The sequence below is a fragment of the Pezoporus wallicus genome, unplaced genomic scaffold, assembly GCF_028554395.1.
Source record: "Pezoporus wallicus isolate ANWC-B61680 ecotype Strahan unplaced genomic scaffold, APGP_CSIRO_Pwel_v1 contig_4901, whole genome shotgun sequence".
Taxonomy (NCBI): Eukaryota; Metazoa; Chordata; class Aves; order Psittaciformes; family Psittacidae; genus Pezoporus; species Pezoporus wallicus.
In genome coordinates, this window is record NW_026640354.1 from 545,153 (window position 1) to 561,220 (window position 16,068).

The 16,068-nt window shown below is 37.0% G+C and overlaps 1 protein-coding gene across 1 annotated transcript in view; it reads left to right on the plus strand.

The window, feature by feature from the left end:
• Positions 1 to 16,068, plus strand: part of COL12A1 (collagen type XII alpha 1 chain) — a 102,509-nt gene that overhangs the window by 13,232 nt on the left and 73,209 nt on the right. The window contains exons 6-13 of the mRNA XM_057418796.1: positions 634 to 897; positions 1,011 to 1,175; positions 1,662 to 1,835; positions 2,326 to 2,616; positions 2,817 to 3,419; positions 4,778 to 5,050; positions 7,307 to 7,579; positions 8,523 to 8,795. Coding sequence (XP_057274779.1) covers positions 634 to 897; positions 1,011 to 1,175; positions 1,662 to 1,835; positions 2,326 to 2,616; positions 2,817 to 3,419; positions 4,778 to 5,050; positions 7,307 to 7,579; positions 8,523 to 8,795 — 2,316 coding nt within the window. The remainder of the gene's footprint in view (positions 1 to 633; positions 898 to 1,010; positions 1,176 to 1,661; positions 1,836 to 2,325; positions 2,617 to 2,816; positions 3,420 to 4,777; positions 5,051 to 7,306; positions 7,580 to 8,522; positions 8,796 to 16,068) is intronic.

Genomic DNA, 16,068 nt, shown 5'->3' on the forward strand with positions numbered 1-16,068 from the left:
TAGCTCTAGGGCACTATAAAGTTAAACTGTGTTCCTCTGTTACCTAGCAATGAAATTAACATGTAAATTGTCCAGAACTAAGAAAACTTGGGAAGGGACTGGGGCGGAAGGGATTTATAGCTGCCTAAGGTGCAGTTGATAATGAAACTAGGAATTTTATGCAACTAACCTGAGGAAGTCTATGAATGTCTTAGTCCTACTAACAAAAGACATTGTGTTGTGGATAAAAGACATTGCAGAGGAACCTGTGCAGCTTTTATGGGGAGAAAAAGATACAAAACAGAAGTGGTACAAAAGGAAATGTTCCTGTAACATCGAAGTGTTGCAAAAATTTTTGTATGTGAGTTTTCATCTGGCATGGAATAACAGATCTTGTGAAATAGCCTGAGAAGTGTCTCAAAACTGAATATCTAGGTGACAGTTCCCTTTTGGTGATGGCAGGTAGAAGGTTTGTATGGGTGTTCACTTATGTTACTAATGCTTCCCCAAGTAAAATACTCCAGATAAGAATGTCAGTCTGTTAATCTGTTTGGTTTGTCTTTTACCTACTAAGTTCCTGTCATACATTTCTCACTGATTTGTAAGAATGCAATTGCTAATTTGCTAAGAGATTTTTTTTTTTGTGTGTTCCAGAATGCTCCATAAGTGCAATGACAGATTTAGTTTTCCTGGTAGATGGTTCATGGAGTGTAGGGAGAAATAACTTCAGATATATTCTGGACTTCATGGTTGCCCTTGTATCAGCTTTTGACATTGGGGAAGAAAAGACGAGAGTTGGAGTTGTTCAGTACAGTTCAGATACAAGAACAGAGTTCAATTTAAATCAGTATTTCAGAAGAAGTGATCTTATTGATGCAATTAAAAGGATACCTTACAAAGGCGGCAACACAATGACAGGTACAGATTTCCCACATACGCATTTATTCAGCATTTCGTTTTATAATCCAAATTTGCTTTAAATCCTGCTTCATTCAAGCCTAGTAAAACACAACCTATGGTGGTGTTTTTAGGTGAGGCTATTGATTACCTGGTTCAAAACACCTTCACTGAGTCTGCTGGAGCAAGAAAAGGCTTTCCCAAAGTAGCAATTGTCATTACGGATGGAAAAGCTCAAGATGAAGTTGAAATTCCTGCAAGAGAGCTTCGCAACATAGGAGTTGAAATTTTTTCTTTGGGTATGTTGAGTTTTCCTATTGAGAAATTAGCATTCCTGATTGAGATCTGATTGAGATCTGATTGAGAGATTAACATTTCTGAAGAATAAGTTATATGTTTTACAGATTCTTTGTTTCAAGAAGTTCACTCTGCCACTCTTTCCACATGTATGCCTTGAAACGGTTCGTTCGTGCCCTCAAGACACGCACAATAATAGTTGTGTTAATTTTATAGTAATTCTGTAGCTCCTATATGGAGATAAGATGACTGACAAGCATACTTTCAACCTTAGCCTTATTGAAGATGCCACTTTATTTTCTCAGGTTAAAAGCAGATTATGTCACCTCATTGCATTAATCATTATTTTGTAGTTTGATTATTAATGACAGAAGATAACTGAACTGAACTCAGCTTTACCCCATCTGGTTCTGTTACTTTATGAATACATTCACAGGTGTCTGTATTTTATGGCCACTTAACATGGTCCTGTCTATTGCAACTTCTAGGAATCAAAGCAGCAGATGCAAAGGAACTCAAGCTAATTGCATCTCAGCCTTCGCTGAAGCATGTGTTCAATGTGGCTAATTTTGATGGAATTGTGGATATACAGAATGAAATTATCTTGCAAGTGTGCTCTGGTGTTGATGAGCAACTAGGTGAACTGGTTAGTGGAGAAGAAGGTGAGATATTTTATACAAGTGTATTTATTAATCTCAGTTTATTCTAATGCACATTCAAAGGCCTATCTCTGCTTCCTTTGCTTTATTTCTAGAATTTGATCTGTTGCCTCATTTAGAAAGTGCGGAAAACAGGTCTCAGCTTTGTGCATTTAAATACAGGAGAGAAGAATATGATGTAGTAGATTTGGAATAACTCCGATATTCCATAGTTTCAAGGGCAACGCAGTGATGTGCTGTTATCAGAAGTCTCATGCAGCCCATTTGAACACAGGCATCACTTCTATGGAAAAATGTACTAAAGGGGAAAAATCTTTTATTTGGACTTCCCTGCAATTCACTTGTGTTTAGTTATGATTTAAAATAGAAAAGAAAGGGATTTTTAGTAAAGATTAAGCAAAAATAACTACATTTATTCCAGAACTAAAAATGTGGAAGAAAATATTTTTATAATTGTAATTAATATTTTGGGTTTGATTTTGATTGCTTTCAGTGGTGGAGCCTCCTTCAAATTTAGTGGCCACTCAGATCTCCTCAAAATCTGTTAGGATCACTTGGGATCCATCGACAAGCCAGATAACTGGCTATCGGCTGCAGTTCATTCCAATGATATCTGGTGGAAAACAACATGTACTGAGTGTGGGTCCTCAGACTACTGCTCTGAATGTTAAAGATCTCTCTCCAGACACAGAATATCAAATTAATGTTTATGCAATGAAAGGACTGACCCCCAGTGAGCCAATAACGATAATGGAAAAAACACAGCAAGTAAAAGTTCAAGTGGGTAAGTAAGGAGCTACTAAGTTATTTTCACACAGTAACCTTTTGGTTGTTGTACCTCTGATGCTTGTTTTAATGTCATACCTTTATTATTTATGAAAACCAGCTTTACTTAGCATGGTTTATTTTCCTTATAAGCAGCCAGGTATGTAATGCTGTGGCTATTGAATATGTGTTTATAGTGGTGATTCTTTTTCTTTGCAGAATGCTCACGTGGTGTGGATGTAAAAGCTGATGTTGTGTTTTTAGTGGATGGTTCCTACAGCATTGGTATCGCCAATTTTGTTAAAGTAAGAGCCTTTTTGGAAGTGTTAGTTAAAAGCTTTGAGATATCACCTCGAAAAGTACAGATAAGTCTTGTCCAGTACAGCAGAGATCCCCATATGGAGTTTTCTTTGAACAGATACAACAGAGTGGAAGACATAATTCAGGCTATTAACAACTTCCCCTACAGAGGTGGATCTACGAACACAGGCAAAGCGATGACATATGTGAGGGAGAAAGTATTTGTTACCAGCAAAGGATCAAGACCAAATGTGCCAAGAGTCATGATTCTTATTACTGATGGAAAATCGTCAGATGCTTTTAAAGAACCTGCAATAAAGCTGAGGGATGCAGATGTAGAAATATTTGCAGTTGGTGTGAAGGATGCAGTACGTACAGAGTTAGAAGCAATTGCATCGCCTCCTGCTGAAACCCATGTTTACACAGTGGAAGATTTTGATGCTTTTCAAAGAATATCGTTTGAACTTACGCAGTCTGTTTGCCTACGGATTGAGCAGGAGCTGGCTGCTATAAGGAAAAAATGTAAGTAACTACTATTACTTAGAGAAATGTAGAAAATGCAGTGAAAAAAGATCTGAACCAATGTTTTGTGCTTATAGTTACCTAAAGTATTGCCATTGATTAAATTCTCCATATACAAATGATAATTTTAATTACTGGGGATTTGGTTCTCATTTTCAATATGTTAAAAGCAATGGAGGAAATTAATTGAAAAGGAGAGACGAAAAAAGTATTGGAGAAATACCTTTTTTCCACCTCTCTTCCTGGGTACTTAGAAAACTATTAAAGTGTGCATCTATCTGGAATGACCTTAGTGGATGTGCTATGCTTTTACATTCAGGGTCTTGAGTAAAACAGTTACTCACTAAGGCCACTCTTCATAAGCTGTCCAAAATGAGGTAGCTAGTATAAGCTTGTCTTTTAGAATTTCAAAGGCAGTGGAGCAATGCCAACACCGCCAGAGGTGATTTGATAAATGTCCTCTGAAATGGGTATAGACAAGACAATTTGAGACAGCAGATGCTAGGTGACGTTAATCTCAATCTAACTGTAAACACTGAAATGAAGGTCATCACATACATCCAAATTTGACAAGTTTGTGTAGTGTTTAATATTTACGAGATTTGTAAATGACCAGCTTTTGGTCAGCTAAAGTTACTTGTGATTACTTGCACCCTCGGTGTCCCTACTTATGTTTAGTAGAACACTAACACTGAATAGTCCCCACTATTGATAAACCCCACTGTCTTTAAAAGTAAGCCTTTTATTTCAGGATAGCTTTGAGGAACAAACCAGCAAAGCAGTCTTTGTTTTAGAGGGCTCAAGCAGTCTTAACATCCCCACTGTTAGTCTGACTAGGCCAAGCAAAACAAGCCCAGGACGTCAGGTTTGTGTTTGTGCCTCATGTCAAGTTCCTTGTTTCCCCTTTGACTCTGTTCCTGAAGAAAATACCGGGATTTATTTTGTCCTATTTCTAATCTAGATCTGAAAAAAAACCCCAAGGATTCTTAGTCCCTGTTGAGGGTATAATGTTACTTCTGTTCATGGGACACAGGGGAACCCAACTTGATAATCAGATTCTAACTTAAGTTTTCATAAGTACCTTTTTTTAGATGAACTCTTCTAATTTTATCAAGAAATCACTGAGTTGGTGCCTTTAGTCATTGTTGTATGATGCGAGACAACCTAAAAAGGATCCTAATAATATTTGATGGATATAAGCAAGTATAGAAAACAAATACAGTTGCATGTGCAACAGATTATCTGTTCAATTAGGATAAATCATATTATTGAGGGAAATTTTAAATTTATTTTAAAGATTTTGTGTTAAAAATATTCTAGCAAGTATGCCTCATCTGTGCATTTTTATTTCCATACAGCTTATGTACCTGCAAAGAATATGGTCTTTTCTGATGTAACATCTGACAGTTTCAAAGTGAGTTGGTCTCCAGCTGGATCTGAGGTTTTGTCCTATCTCATTAAATATAAAGTAGCAGTTGGTGGAGAAGAATTTATTGTTTCAGTACCGGCTTCAAGTACTAGCTCAGTTCTCACAAACTTGCTACCTGAAACTACTTATGCAGTCAGTGTGATTTCTGAATATGAAGATGGTGACGGCCCTCCCTTGGATGGAGAGGAAACCACCTTAGAAGGTAGGCTTCCCGTTATTCTCAGACATGGAAGAGTCATATGTTCAAATGAGAATTTGCTTATTTGAGAGAACGGGTGTATGTGGAACAGCCAGCTAAGCCTGAGGAGCTGTACTGGTATGTGGGATGAGAATAAACATAATTGTCTCTCAATGCATTTAGTAAAGATATTAAATTCCAATAATAGGCCCACTTTAATTTCTTAAGATTAGATTTTATTTTCCCTGAAAGTTGGATGGATCCTGTGTTTCTCTGTAGTGGCCTATTTTCAAATGGTGTGTTGTCAAGAATATATTCATGGACATGTATCAATCTTAATATACACTTAAATTGGACTAAATGTAGGTCCTTTCCAACTTTATTCTGTTTCATTTAATAATTATGATTCTGATGCAGGAATGTACTCTGACTTTAATACATTTAAAGTCAAGCATGTACCTATGAAATTTGCCGTGTCTCCATTCAACTTATATTAATAGAAATTCTGTTTTACATACCATAGGATTAAAGGGGGCTGAGTTTTTGGTCAGCTGTTTTTCATCAGAACTTCATGGGTCTGATCCAATAACTCTTACTGATTCAAGACTTCCATTGGGAAGTCACTGAGAGTTTATGTGATTAATGGCTGTAAATATAAGTGGTAGGCTGTAAATTTAATGGTAGCAGTACCTCTTCTTGGTAGAGTTGCCATGATGAACAAAGAAAGAAAGAAGAACAATGACAATAAATTTGATTTTCTATTCCAGTAGTTATATACTCAGTCTAGGCTAAATTGTGCTTTTTAAAATATTGATCCACTCTTTTTCATTATTCCATGCTGTCATTTGTGACCTTTGGTGACGTAAATAGTTCCAAGGGAGCAGGGAAATTTGTTAATTGCTCTTTAATTTTAGGACTGATAGAAATACATACTTATAAAATAGCTTAGTTTGGATGTTAAATTTAGAAGATAAAGGTTTCACTGTTGGTGTGCACGTTTCCATGACTGTGCAAGTCAGAATGTTTTGGCCACACATAACTTTCCCTTAGGAAAACAAAATCTTGGCTGATAGAAAATGTAGCTTTTGAGTCTAAAGGACAGGAGAAGGAATAGCTTTAATAAAAATAATCAGTGTTCCCATGTTATAACTGATTATGCCTTAAATAATTGTCAGCATCTTGATCTGATGATGTTCCAATATGCCTGAGAAGAGTTCTTTTGCAGTCATATAAACATTAGCAGCGGTCTGTGCAGATCTAGCTAACAATTTGGGCCAGACAGTTTTCTTTGTAACTAATTTTGGTTTCACGCTTTTAAAGAATTTGAAATTAGGTATTGTGTTTCTCCTGAGTAGAAAACAAGTTTGATTATTTAAAACTATGATTATTAATTACTCCTTTCTTAACAGGCATGTAATTCTACATAGAACAATTCTTTTGGCATATAATGTCCTAGTTGAATTATAATTTAGATAGTAAACAAGAAAACCCCAAAACCTAAATGACAATGCAACATACTGATAGGCAACTTGCAGTGCATTAGGTCTTAATGGATGTTGGAAGGGTCAAGTTATTCTTTGGTGTGTCCACTGAGTTCATATGAAATGACCTGAGCTGCTGTATCTTTTGTCAAGGAGCAGACTAGATTAAATGATTCACTACCCTTTTTCCTTAATTTCTCAGATAACAAGCTATTTTTTGTCTTTGTAATTAATATCAGAAGCCTTTTTTAAACACTAGATGCAATTTATATTGCAATGAATATATTTTTTATTGTGAAAATTTAATTTAAAGCAATAGAATTGCTTTTGTGTTTGGATTTTTTTTTTTCTCTGTTGCATTTCCCTTGGTCATTTCTTTAAAATCAGAGAGCTGTCTGTGTGTAGTCAGCTATCTGCAAACAAAGGTCATGCAGAAGCAAATGGCCACAGCAGAGAAACCTGTATATTTTGTTGTGTTAATATATTTCCCTACTAGTTATTTCCAAGTGTCCCACACAGTTCAGTTTGACTGTTACCACTAAACACAGCCAGACTATCTTAAGTTTCAGAAGTGCCTGTATAAACTGACATTAATGTACTTTTGGGGACAGCTTTGTTACACTGCTCGTTGTAACTCTGGCCCATAGATTTTCAGAAATGACTAAAACAATGGGATAGCAGTATAAACTGTTGTTTTGATAAAGTGGATAAGCTAACAGAATGATTGGAATGATTTAATTTCAGATACTACTTGATTAAAAGCAAATATTTACAAATTATATGTTTATATTTTTTGTAGTTAAAGGTGCTCCTCGAAACTTAAGGATAACAGATGAAACTACTGATAGCTTTGTAGTTGGCTGGACTCCAGCGCCAGGAAATGTCCTACGGTACAGGCTTGTGTATAGACCGCTTACGGGAGGAGAAAGGAGACAAGTGACTGTCTCAGCAAATGAACGATCAACTATTCTGCAGAACTTGATCCAGGATACAAGATATGAAGTATCTGTTATTCCTGAATATCAGTCTGGGCCTGGGAATTCTCTGAATGGATATGCAAAAACTGATGAAGGTACATAATCAATGCTGTGAATGTAGTAAGCTTGAGAAGAACTCCCTCCATGTTGACATATTCATACTGAGAAGAGAATAACCCACATTGGCCATATGTATTATCCCAGGGATAATAACAGGGAATTATAAATTACTCAAGCCTAGTTGAGATGTAATTTAAGACAATATAATTTACCAAAATTGCAATATTTAATTTTAAAATATAGTCTATTGAACCTGCAGCACCTAACAGGGCAGGAAGGTAATGGGTGAAGAATCTACCTGTATGTTTAATTAATTGTCCTTGTGATTCTTCATATCAATTATATAAATTACACTTCTTTTCAGCAAAAGACCTTGTTTGCACTTGTTCTTAATGGCTAACAAGGAATAAATGAAACATTTAATGTAATAAAGTTATCACTGTGTCCTTAACTTGTATGAAAATGTATGATCCTTTAACAGGTATTATGCTTTATTAAACAAAATACGAAAAGTACAGAAACAGTAGAAATGTCCTGATCACTGGTGAAACTTCAATAAGATTTTGAATATTAGAAAACAGAAAAATTATCATCAAAAAGAACTCTGTCGGAAACTTGAATGTGTTAATTTCACATTTCACTGCTGATCTGTGGCTTCATTTGGCAGACAGTGACTTCAGCATGGATCTTGGTGTGCTGAAGTTGAATATAAATTCAGGTGCTAGTATGTATAAGTGTTCCAGAACTGAGCCTGTCTTAACAGAAAAAATAGGAGAAAAAAAGACTTTACTGGGCATTTTTGCCTGAGGATTGTGGGGATAGAATTATAGAATTATAAAATCCTGATTAGAGTAGCAGTGTTAGTGCAGGCTATTCAGGAACAATTTTTTTCAGCACTAAGTCCTATGTTAACCTAAAAAATAAACCACTAGGTGAAGCTTACTTCAACTTGTTTTCAACATCTTTTGACATGTGCAGTCCGAGGAAATCCAAGAAATTTGAGAGTTTCTGATGCTACAACATCAACAATGAAGCTGTCTTGGGGTGCCGCTCCTGGCAAAGTGCAGCAGTACTTTATAACATACACTCCAGTCTCAGGAGGTGAAACTAAGGAAGTGACTGTGAAAGGTGACACTACCTCTAAAGTGCTGAAAGGCTTAGATGAAGCCACTAGGTATGCATTGACTGTGTCTGCCTTGTATGCATCTGGAGCAGGAGAGGCCCTTTCTGGAGAGGGAGAAACACTTGAAGGTAATCATTTATTATTTCTGTACAGTCATTCATGTGTTTGACTAATATTTAAGGTTTCTTAAAGGGTACTGTCTTCCTGAGTTTTCTGTAGAAGTAAATATGTGAATGAAAAATAGGCATACAGACGTTCTTCTGCTTTACAGGGATTTTCCAAACTTACTGTCCATTAGAGAAAACAGTGGGGTCAAATCACTGGTTGTGGAAGGGACTCTGGGTGTCTTGAAAAAGGTATTGTCAGAAGTACCGAAAAACTGACTGTACTTCCATACCAGCCTTAGTGAAATATCTTTGTCTTATACCTCTCAACCTTGCTCAATTTTAGTGGCAGATTGTTCTTAATGTAACAGGATTAATTAGTGGGGTTAAAGTATCTCATCCATTTGAAAATTTGCAGGGTTTGTACTGAACTGAAACTGGACGGTGTTCAGGGACCATATTTTCGTTAGAGAAGCAACATGTAGTCTAGTCATAGGAATAATGAATCATATCCTGCTTTTAATTAATAGGAGTAATAACCTGGAGGTGAGCGTTAACAGAATGCTAGCAAAAGTGTAAGTTGGAGCCAAAGACTCTCTTATAAAGAGGGGAGGCTGCTCTCCCTTTGCCTTCAAGCAGAGAATTTCCCAGACTTCTCTGTGAGCCTTCTCAGTGTCCTCTGTTAAATGTCAGAGGATAGGGAAAGCTGCCTTCTAGGCCTTGAAAGGAAGTGTGGCTGTGGTCTGTGCTGGCCAGGTATGTACTGCTAAAGTCTGGCACTGCAGCTGTGTGGGCAAGGCACTTGAAAACATCTTTCAGATTAATTGCATGGAATTAAATCTCGTTCATTGACACTAATGGAGTTAAAGTAGGGGTATACTTAGCCCTCAGTTTCTCCATCAGTTTAACTTTTTGTTTATTACATAGGTTAGAAAACAAACCAGCAAATCTATTTTAAATAGGAACCTGGAAAAACAATCAAACAAACAATTAGTTCCGATGATTCACCAATGCGCTGAATTCATCCCACTAAAATTTAGGCACTTATTTGAACACTGCAGTTTGCAGCATGGACTCTCTAGGGTTCTTCAGTGATTGATGAAGGAAGACAGATACTTCTGGAAGGCAGGTACTCCACCTGAGGTCTCATTTTTCCTTCAAAGGAACATTTCTCTGTTCACTGACTATAGAAGGACCACCTGAGACCTAGGCACCAACCTCCTGCCTGGCCCACTACCCAAGTTTCAGATGACTATCCAATTTACCGACTTGCACTGAGACAAAGTGTAGCCATCAAAGAATCAGGCATCTTGTGATTTATGTTGAAAGGTCCCTAACTCCCTCACTTTCACTACCCATGCAAGATCCAAAGTGCCTCTTTTATAAAAGAACCTGTCACCTGCCCATAACACTACTGAAATCCAGGTAAAGGAGAACAAATAGCTGAATTCTCCCCATATCCTCTAGAAAGGCCAGAGGTAATCATGACTTAATGAACTTCTCTGTTGGTGGGAGTGCTGCCACTTCCTTTTGTGCGGTATTCTAATTGAGTCTAATACTTTTTTGAAGGGAAGAAGGGGGGTGGAGCTGTAGACCTTATTGTCTGGGAGAGTTTGAATTCACATCTCCACACTGCAGTTGATTCACAAAGCGATAGTGTATGCTGGGTAAGAGTCTCCTTTACTCTTTCTGTTAAATCTGTACATCCAGAAATACAAATTTCACTCTCAGACAAGAACAGAATAGATGCCAAGGAGGCAGAGGAGACTGACACCCCTCTTTTTTTCTCTGTCAGCGGAGAGACGAATGCCTTGGTCTTCCTTTGCAAATCTTGAAAGGCGTCTGTCTCTCTGTTCAACAGACTGAGTTGTCCACTTCCTTAGGGAGATGCCTCAAATTTTACTGAAGGGTTGACTAAGTTAACTGTTTGCATTTGGTGGAAAGGTTTTCACTGAGTATCTTTGTAGTAAACCTGAGAGAACCTTTACTGATATGGAGCTCTGGAGTAATCAAGTGTGTTGCAAATTCATAAAATAAGCTTAGCTTTTTAGCCTATCATAAAACTTAGTCTTCTAAGGTGTTGCCTAGAGCTTCAGTTAATACACATTCTAAATGGAGAGAGCAGTGAATGAAATACAGTGGAATCGAGAATACAGAGTCATCAGAAAACCAGAATTCAGTCTCAGATAGAGACTGTCTTGTCCTTTCCATACTCCCCCTCCCCCTCCCTAAGAGGGCTCTGATTCTGATTTGGTCTTTCTGCAGTGGAAAATTGGTTTAAGAGTCAAAGAATTTAAAAGGATAGTTGACTATAGCTCAGGAATTGGTTTATATGCAACCAGATGGAGTTTAAAATGGATGTTGCACTTAAAAGGACACAGAAGCTTTCCTGTAGGAGGTTTTACTCTAAGCAACTGAATTAAAACCTTATGTAAAAAATTCTGTGACAGATTTTGTCTTGGGATCAATATGAATAAATAAACATCCTGTCACTTAACCGAATTACTTTTTATACAGTTTTTTCCTATACAGGAGAAAATCAAATTAAAAATTACTTTTAACATTTTGGCAGGTACAGCTTTTTGACTCAAATGCATACACTTTGAAGATTCAGCTGGATTTGAAAATCCTGTCAGGGTACACTCCAGAAAACATTACTCTTTGTATTGAAGCTGTCTATTAAATTTTTCTTGGTTAGATAAAATGTTAGTAAGAGTATATACAGATGTCAGTCATTACTGGGTGTTCAAAGGTAAAGACTAGAATACAAAGTTCTGTTTGCATGACAGCAGGGACATAAATCACGATGTTTTCTCATGGAACATCCACTGTGTATTTTAGTAATCAGCATATAACTGTTTCATGGCATAATAAAAATACTTAAATTAGACTGAAACTCTTTGAACATAGTCCATGCATATTTTAAAAGACTCTCTGACTAATGGTATGAAGGGTTCTCAGAATATCTGTTAAAGTATGTATAAGACATTTCGCTGTATGGTACTCTCTTACCTCATTGAAGGATAAAAAGACGAAACCTTTGAGGAAAACCAGACAATTAAGAGTAAAAGTGTTGCAATTTTGGAACTGAAAGACAACATTCAAACTTCAAAGCTTAGTATAGAGTTTACTTGAAAAGAGAAGTCATGCTGCCTGTGAAGCTAAAATAAATACAGTTGGTCTTGCCTGAAAATTTACACAGGTCAGTGAAGTGAATGCTTGACTGACATAGCTTGTCTGACTGAGGCTGGGAATGGGACAGATCTTAACTCCTGGAGAAATAAACTTATCAACAGTAATGACAAAAAAGCTGTAAAAGGAAGCATAAAGAAGTGTTAAGTATTTCAGTTAGTTTTTCCATGAGCCATGGTGTCTGAGAAACAAAATAGTGCAGTGTGTGTTTTTCATTGCCAACAACACTGAAGTACTGACTACTTAAGTATTTTCCTCTATTAGGAATCCCAGTGGGGCTTACTTGATGTCTTCACCATATGATTTCTCATCAAACCTACTCAGTCAGTGATGCCATAGTTGCTGGCCACTTCAGTTCATCATCATTATCAAGAGCTAGGCTTGAGATTGCCTTTCAAACTGTGACAGTTGTTGGTTTATGGTATTGATAACATCATCTAAGGAAAGTCAGTTTGGGTGCAGTGAACATTTCAGCACCAGTAGGAAAGTGAGAAAAGAGGAACTGGATACAGTAGCTTCTCCAGCTATTGTATAGTCAAGTGGCAGGAAATGAAAAATCCAAGATCTCAGATGTTAATGGAATTTTACTGAATCACTAAATGGTCCCCTGAGACTAAGGGTGTAGACAAACATTCTTACTGCCTTCCATAATGATTTTGCTGTATATGTAGTAGAACTCATATGGGCTGATACTGTTTTCAGTTGCAAGGGTAGCCTTCAGCAGAGAGAGAAAAACTGATAATTTTTTAGCCTGCTCAAACATGACTTGCAAGAAGATGTCTGCCCAGGCATGGATTGAAGGTCCTTCAGTTTTTGGTAGTTACAAATTTCTCTTGGAAGTTCCTTCTCTTCCTCTGCTTTGCTCTGCAAGGCGTTTTTTTCAGGGTTTTGAAGTGGCTTGTTTGTTTCAGGATACTTGGGAAGATTAATCCACACAAACCCAACCAGCAATCATTCTGTGTACCTGGTATCATTTACCAGCTGGCTAATCTCTGCTTCTTCGTTTGTTTTTCTTTTTGCTAAGTATATGCATGCCCTTATTGATTCACTGCATAAAATAGAGAGAGCAAACATTCCCCCAAGTAACTGCATAATCTCTTCTATAAATTGTTTGCATAGGTATCTGGCCCAGCTCAAAGATAAAACACATGCCATAGGATCAGAATTTTAGGAACTGTTCACAGACAACTCAGTATAGAGAGTTTAGCAAATGAGTAATCAGGATTTTTCCATACCATACTGGTAATTGTTATTCTGAGAGTGGGTTATTTCTTTTCTGTGTTTTTGAAGCAGAAAAAGGGAAACAATGCTTTTGCCCCTTTGATGCAGGAGTATGCTTTCCTTTTTCAGTAATCCATATTTTAGGAAATTTATAGTGCTCTGATCTTTTATGCAGCCTTTTTCAGTCACTGGCTGATTTTATCTGCAGTTATGAAGTACCATCTGAAGGTGAAAGTTTTGGAGCTTTATATTTCATAGTGCATTAAATACAACTGCACATACAAAATATGTGCTGTAGAAAACTCTCCACTTTATCCTCTCACTTTCAAAAGTGCATGGTGATCCATCACCAGGCAGCTTTGGTTGGAGCCCTTCTATGAAGTGCCATGGAAAAATTTTCCTCAGGCATATTTTGTTGGCTGTGTCAGCTCACTCAGTGTCACTGAAACTGCTAAACTAAAATAAGTCGGTGCAGACTGCCATTTGCCGTGTGTTGGAGAAAGGCTTGTGACAACTGGGGGAACTAAACAAATTAGCACTGAGTTTTATTTGATGATACATAATAATACAAATTGAAGAATAAGCAAGAAATGTCCACAGGAATGCCTTAGGAAAAAGTCTTCCTCTTATTCCCAAATATCCCAACCCCCCAATTTTGCTTTTATTTGGGGGGGGGGGGGGGATCATATGATTTTACCCAAGTCATTGTACACTAGAGCTAACAATGACAAACATGGTAAGGGCAGTGAACGTAAATGCAACAGACAAGTGGCTTGCGAGAGCTACAGTTTTTCTAATCTATTTTTTAATAAGAGAGGTGGTTTTAAATCTGGCAAGAATTTGGTTTTCTGCCCAAAGGCATGCTGTCAGATGAAAATAACATACTGTACATTAGCTGCTAAATAGATTAACTTTCATAATCTGCAGTTGTTTTACAAAAAAAAAAAAATCATTGCTAGATTAAGCAATCTACACAAACATTTAATCCTAATGAATGTTTGAAAAGTTTAAAAGCTGCAGATCTATTTTATGAGTGTCTTTTTGCTGGCAGTTATATATTTCTCAGAACAGACTTAATATTTCAGTTGCTGACTCTAAGCAGGGGAGTCGTTACATTTGTAATACAAGTTTCATAGGAATTTAGAAAAAAAGTCTTTTTTTCTGGAAAGAATTGTGTTCAGATTCATGGCTTGCTTTCACTGAGAAATTTCAAAGCATTTCCACTTACATCAGTGAAGTTCCTAAGCTAGAAATGCTGTAGGTGTAAATGGATGTAGTTCTTTTGAAATAAATGAGACTGCTAGTCTAGATTATCAGACGTATCAACCCATTTTATTCTTATCTTTGTAAGCTTTAGAATAAGCAACAAGAGATGTGGTGTATTAAGTTCAGGAGATAAGTTTGAGACCTAGTTTCATCACTGTAGCTTTCCCTTTAGAAAGAGAATCTTTTATCTTCCAGTGATATAGGGCCTAGTCCTGCCATCCTGTTTGATAGGTAGCTGTTTGTGCTGTGAGAACTGGGCTGTACTAAATCAATATAGTACAAAAACTTGTCATCACTAGGTCACTTTTCAGTTTCAAGTTATTTCCTATTGCATACATTTCTTAGAGCTTATATTTGAGGGAGCCCCTCCTTTTTGTCACAAAATAGCAGTTATTTGGAAATTATTTCGTTTTGCTGTTTCTATGGTACCATAAGAATGCTTTAGAAATGAATAACCTCCTACAGACAGCATAGTACAAATTCAAGTGACATTTTGTTACAATGATGTTTTTAGCATATCACAGGGACTTTTCATAATGTTCAGACTACATAGTCCTGCGTCCGTCCTGACAGAAACAAGGACTCAGTGTGCCCTCAGGAGATTTAATGCTGTTTCGTGCATTTCTAATATTATACATTCCAAGATTTTTGAGTCTGACATTTGAAATTGTCTTCTGTTAATATGTGGAAAATTTTCTTACTTTTATACAGGAAATGAAATATATATCAGGAAAAAAAACCCAAACAACCAACCCAATAAACAAACCACAGGAGAAGTTTGAATGAATAATAAAAAGATATTTCTAGACATCTGAGATTAGTGTTACCTAATTAACAGTTGGAAAAGACATAAAATATTAAAAGGACTGAGTATGAATTCCTGTTGGCTTTATCCTAGAGCAGGGACTCAGAAGTGCTCTGTCCAAAGTACCTTTGTTTTGGGTCAGAACTTTTCCTGGTGTGTGTCTTCTCACCTTTCTGCATTCCTAGTAGCAGAAGAGCAAGAAGCTTTTTCTAAACTAGTCAAGTGAGCGTTCCCTTTGTGTAGCAAGACCTTGCTCTTCCCTGCACCGTCCCCTCTCAATGTGCCTGAGGGCTGGTACTCCAGGAATAACCCTCTACTTTGTGCTTCAGAGGGAAGGGTATCAGCTGACCAAAGCGACTGCCTTCTGAATGCTGAGGAGAGTTTGATCATTAGAGTAAAACTGTAAAGCAATCCTGCAACCATCTCATCTGGTGGGCACACTTGAATCATTGGCTGCAGCGACCTAGCCTGCCTACTTAATGGGATATTCCTGATGTAAACAAGGCAGGAATCAAGTATATGCCTCTGCAAGAGAAGGCTCACTTATATAGTTGATTCTGACCTTTTCAGATGCTGGCTTATATCAATCCAATGTTTAACTGAAATGCAACATGGCTCTGTGTGAAATTTACTGCTTCAGGTTATTTTTGAAAGCTGGTTTTAGGAACACATATAGGAAACTGTTTAACCTTTGGGTCCAAATGGCATGTACAACTCCCACTGAAATCATCTGGAGTTGTGTAAATGTTTCTGAGGGGAAAGGCCATTTGAATAACGCCATTTCATTTTTATGCATGTTAACATTTTAATTTT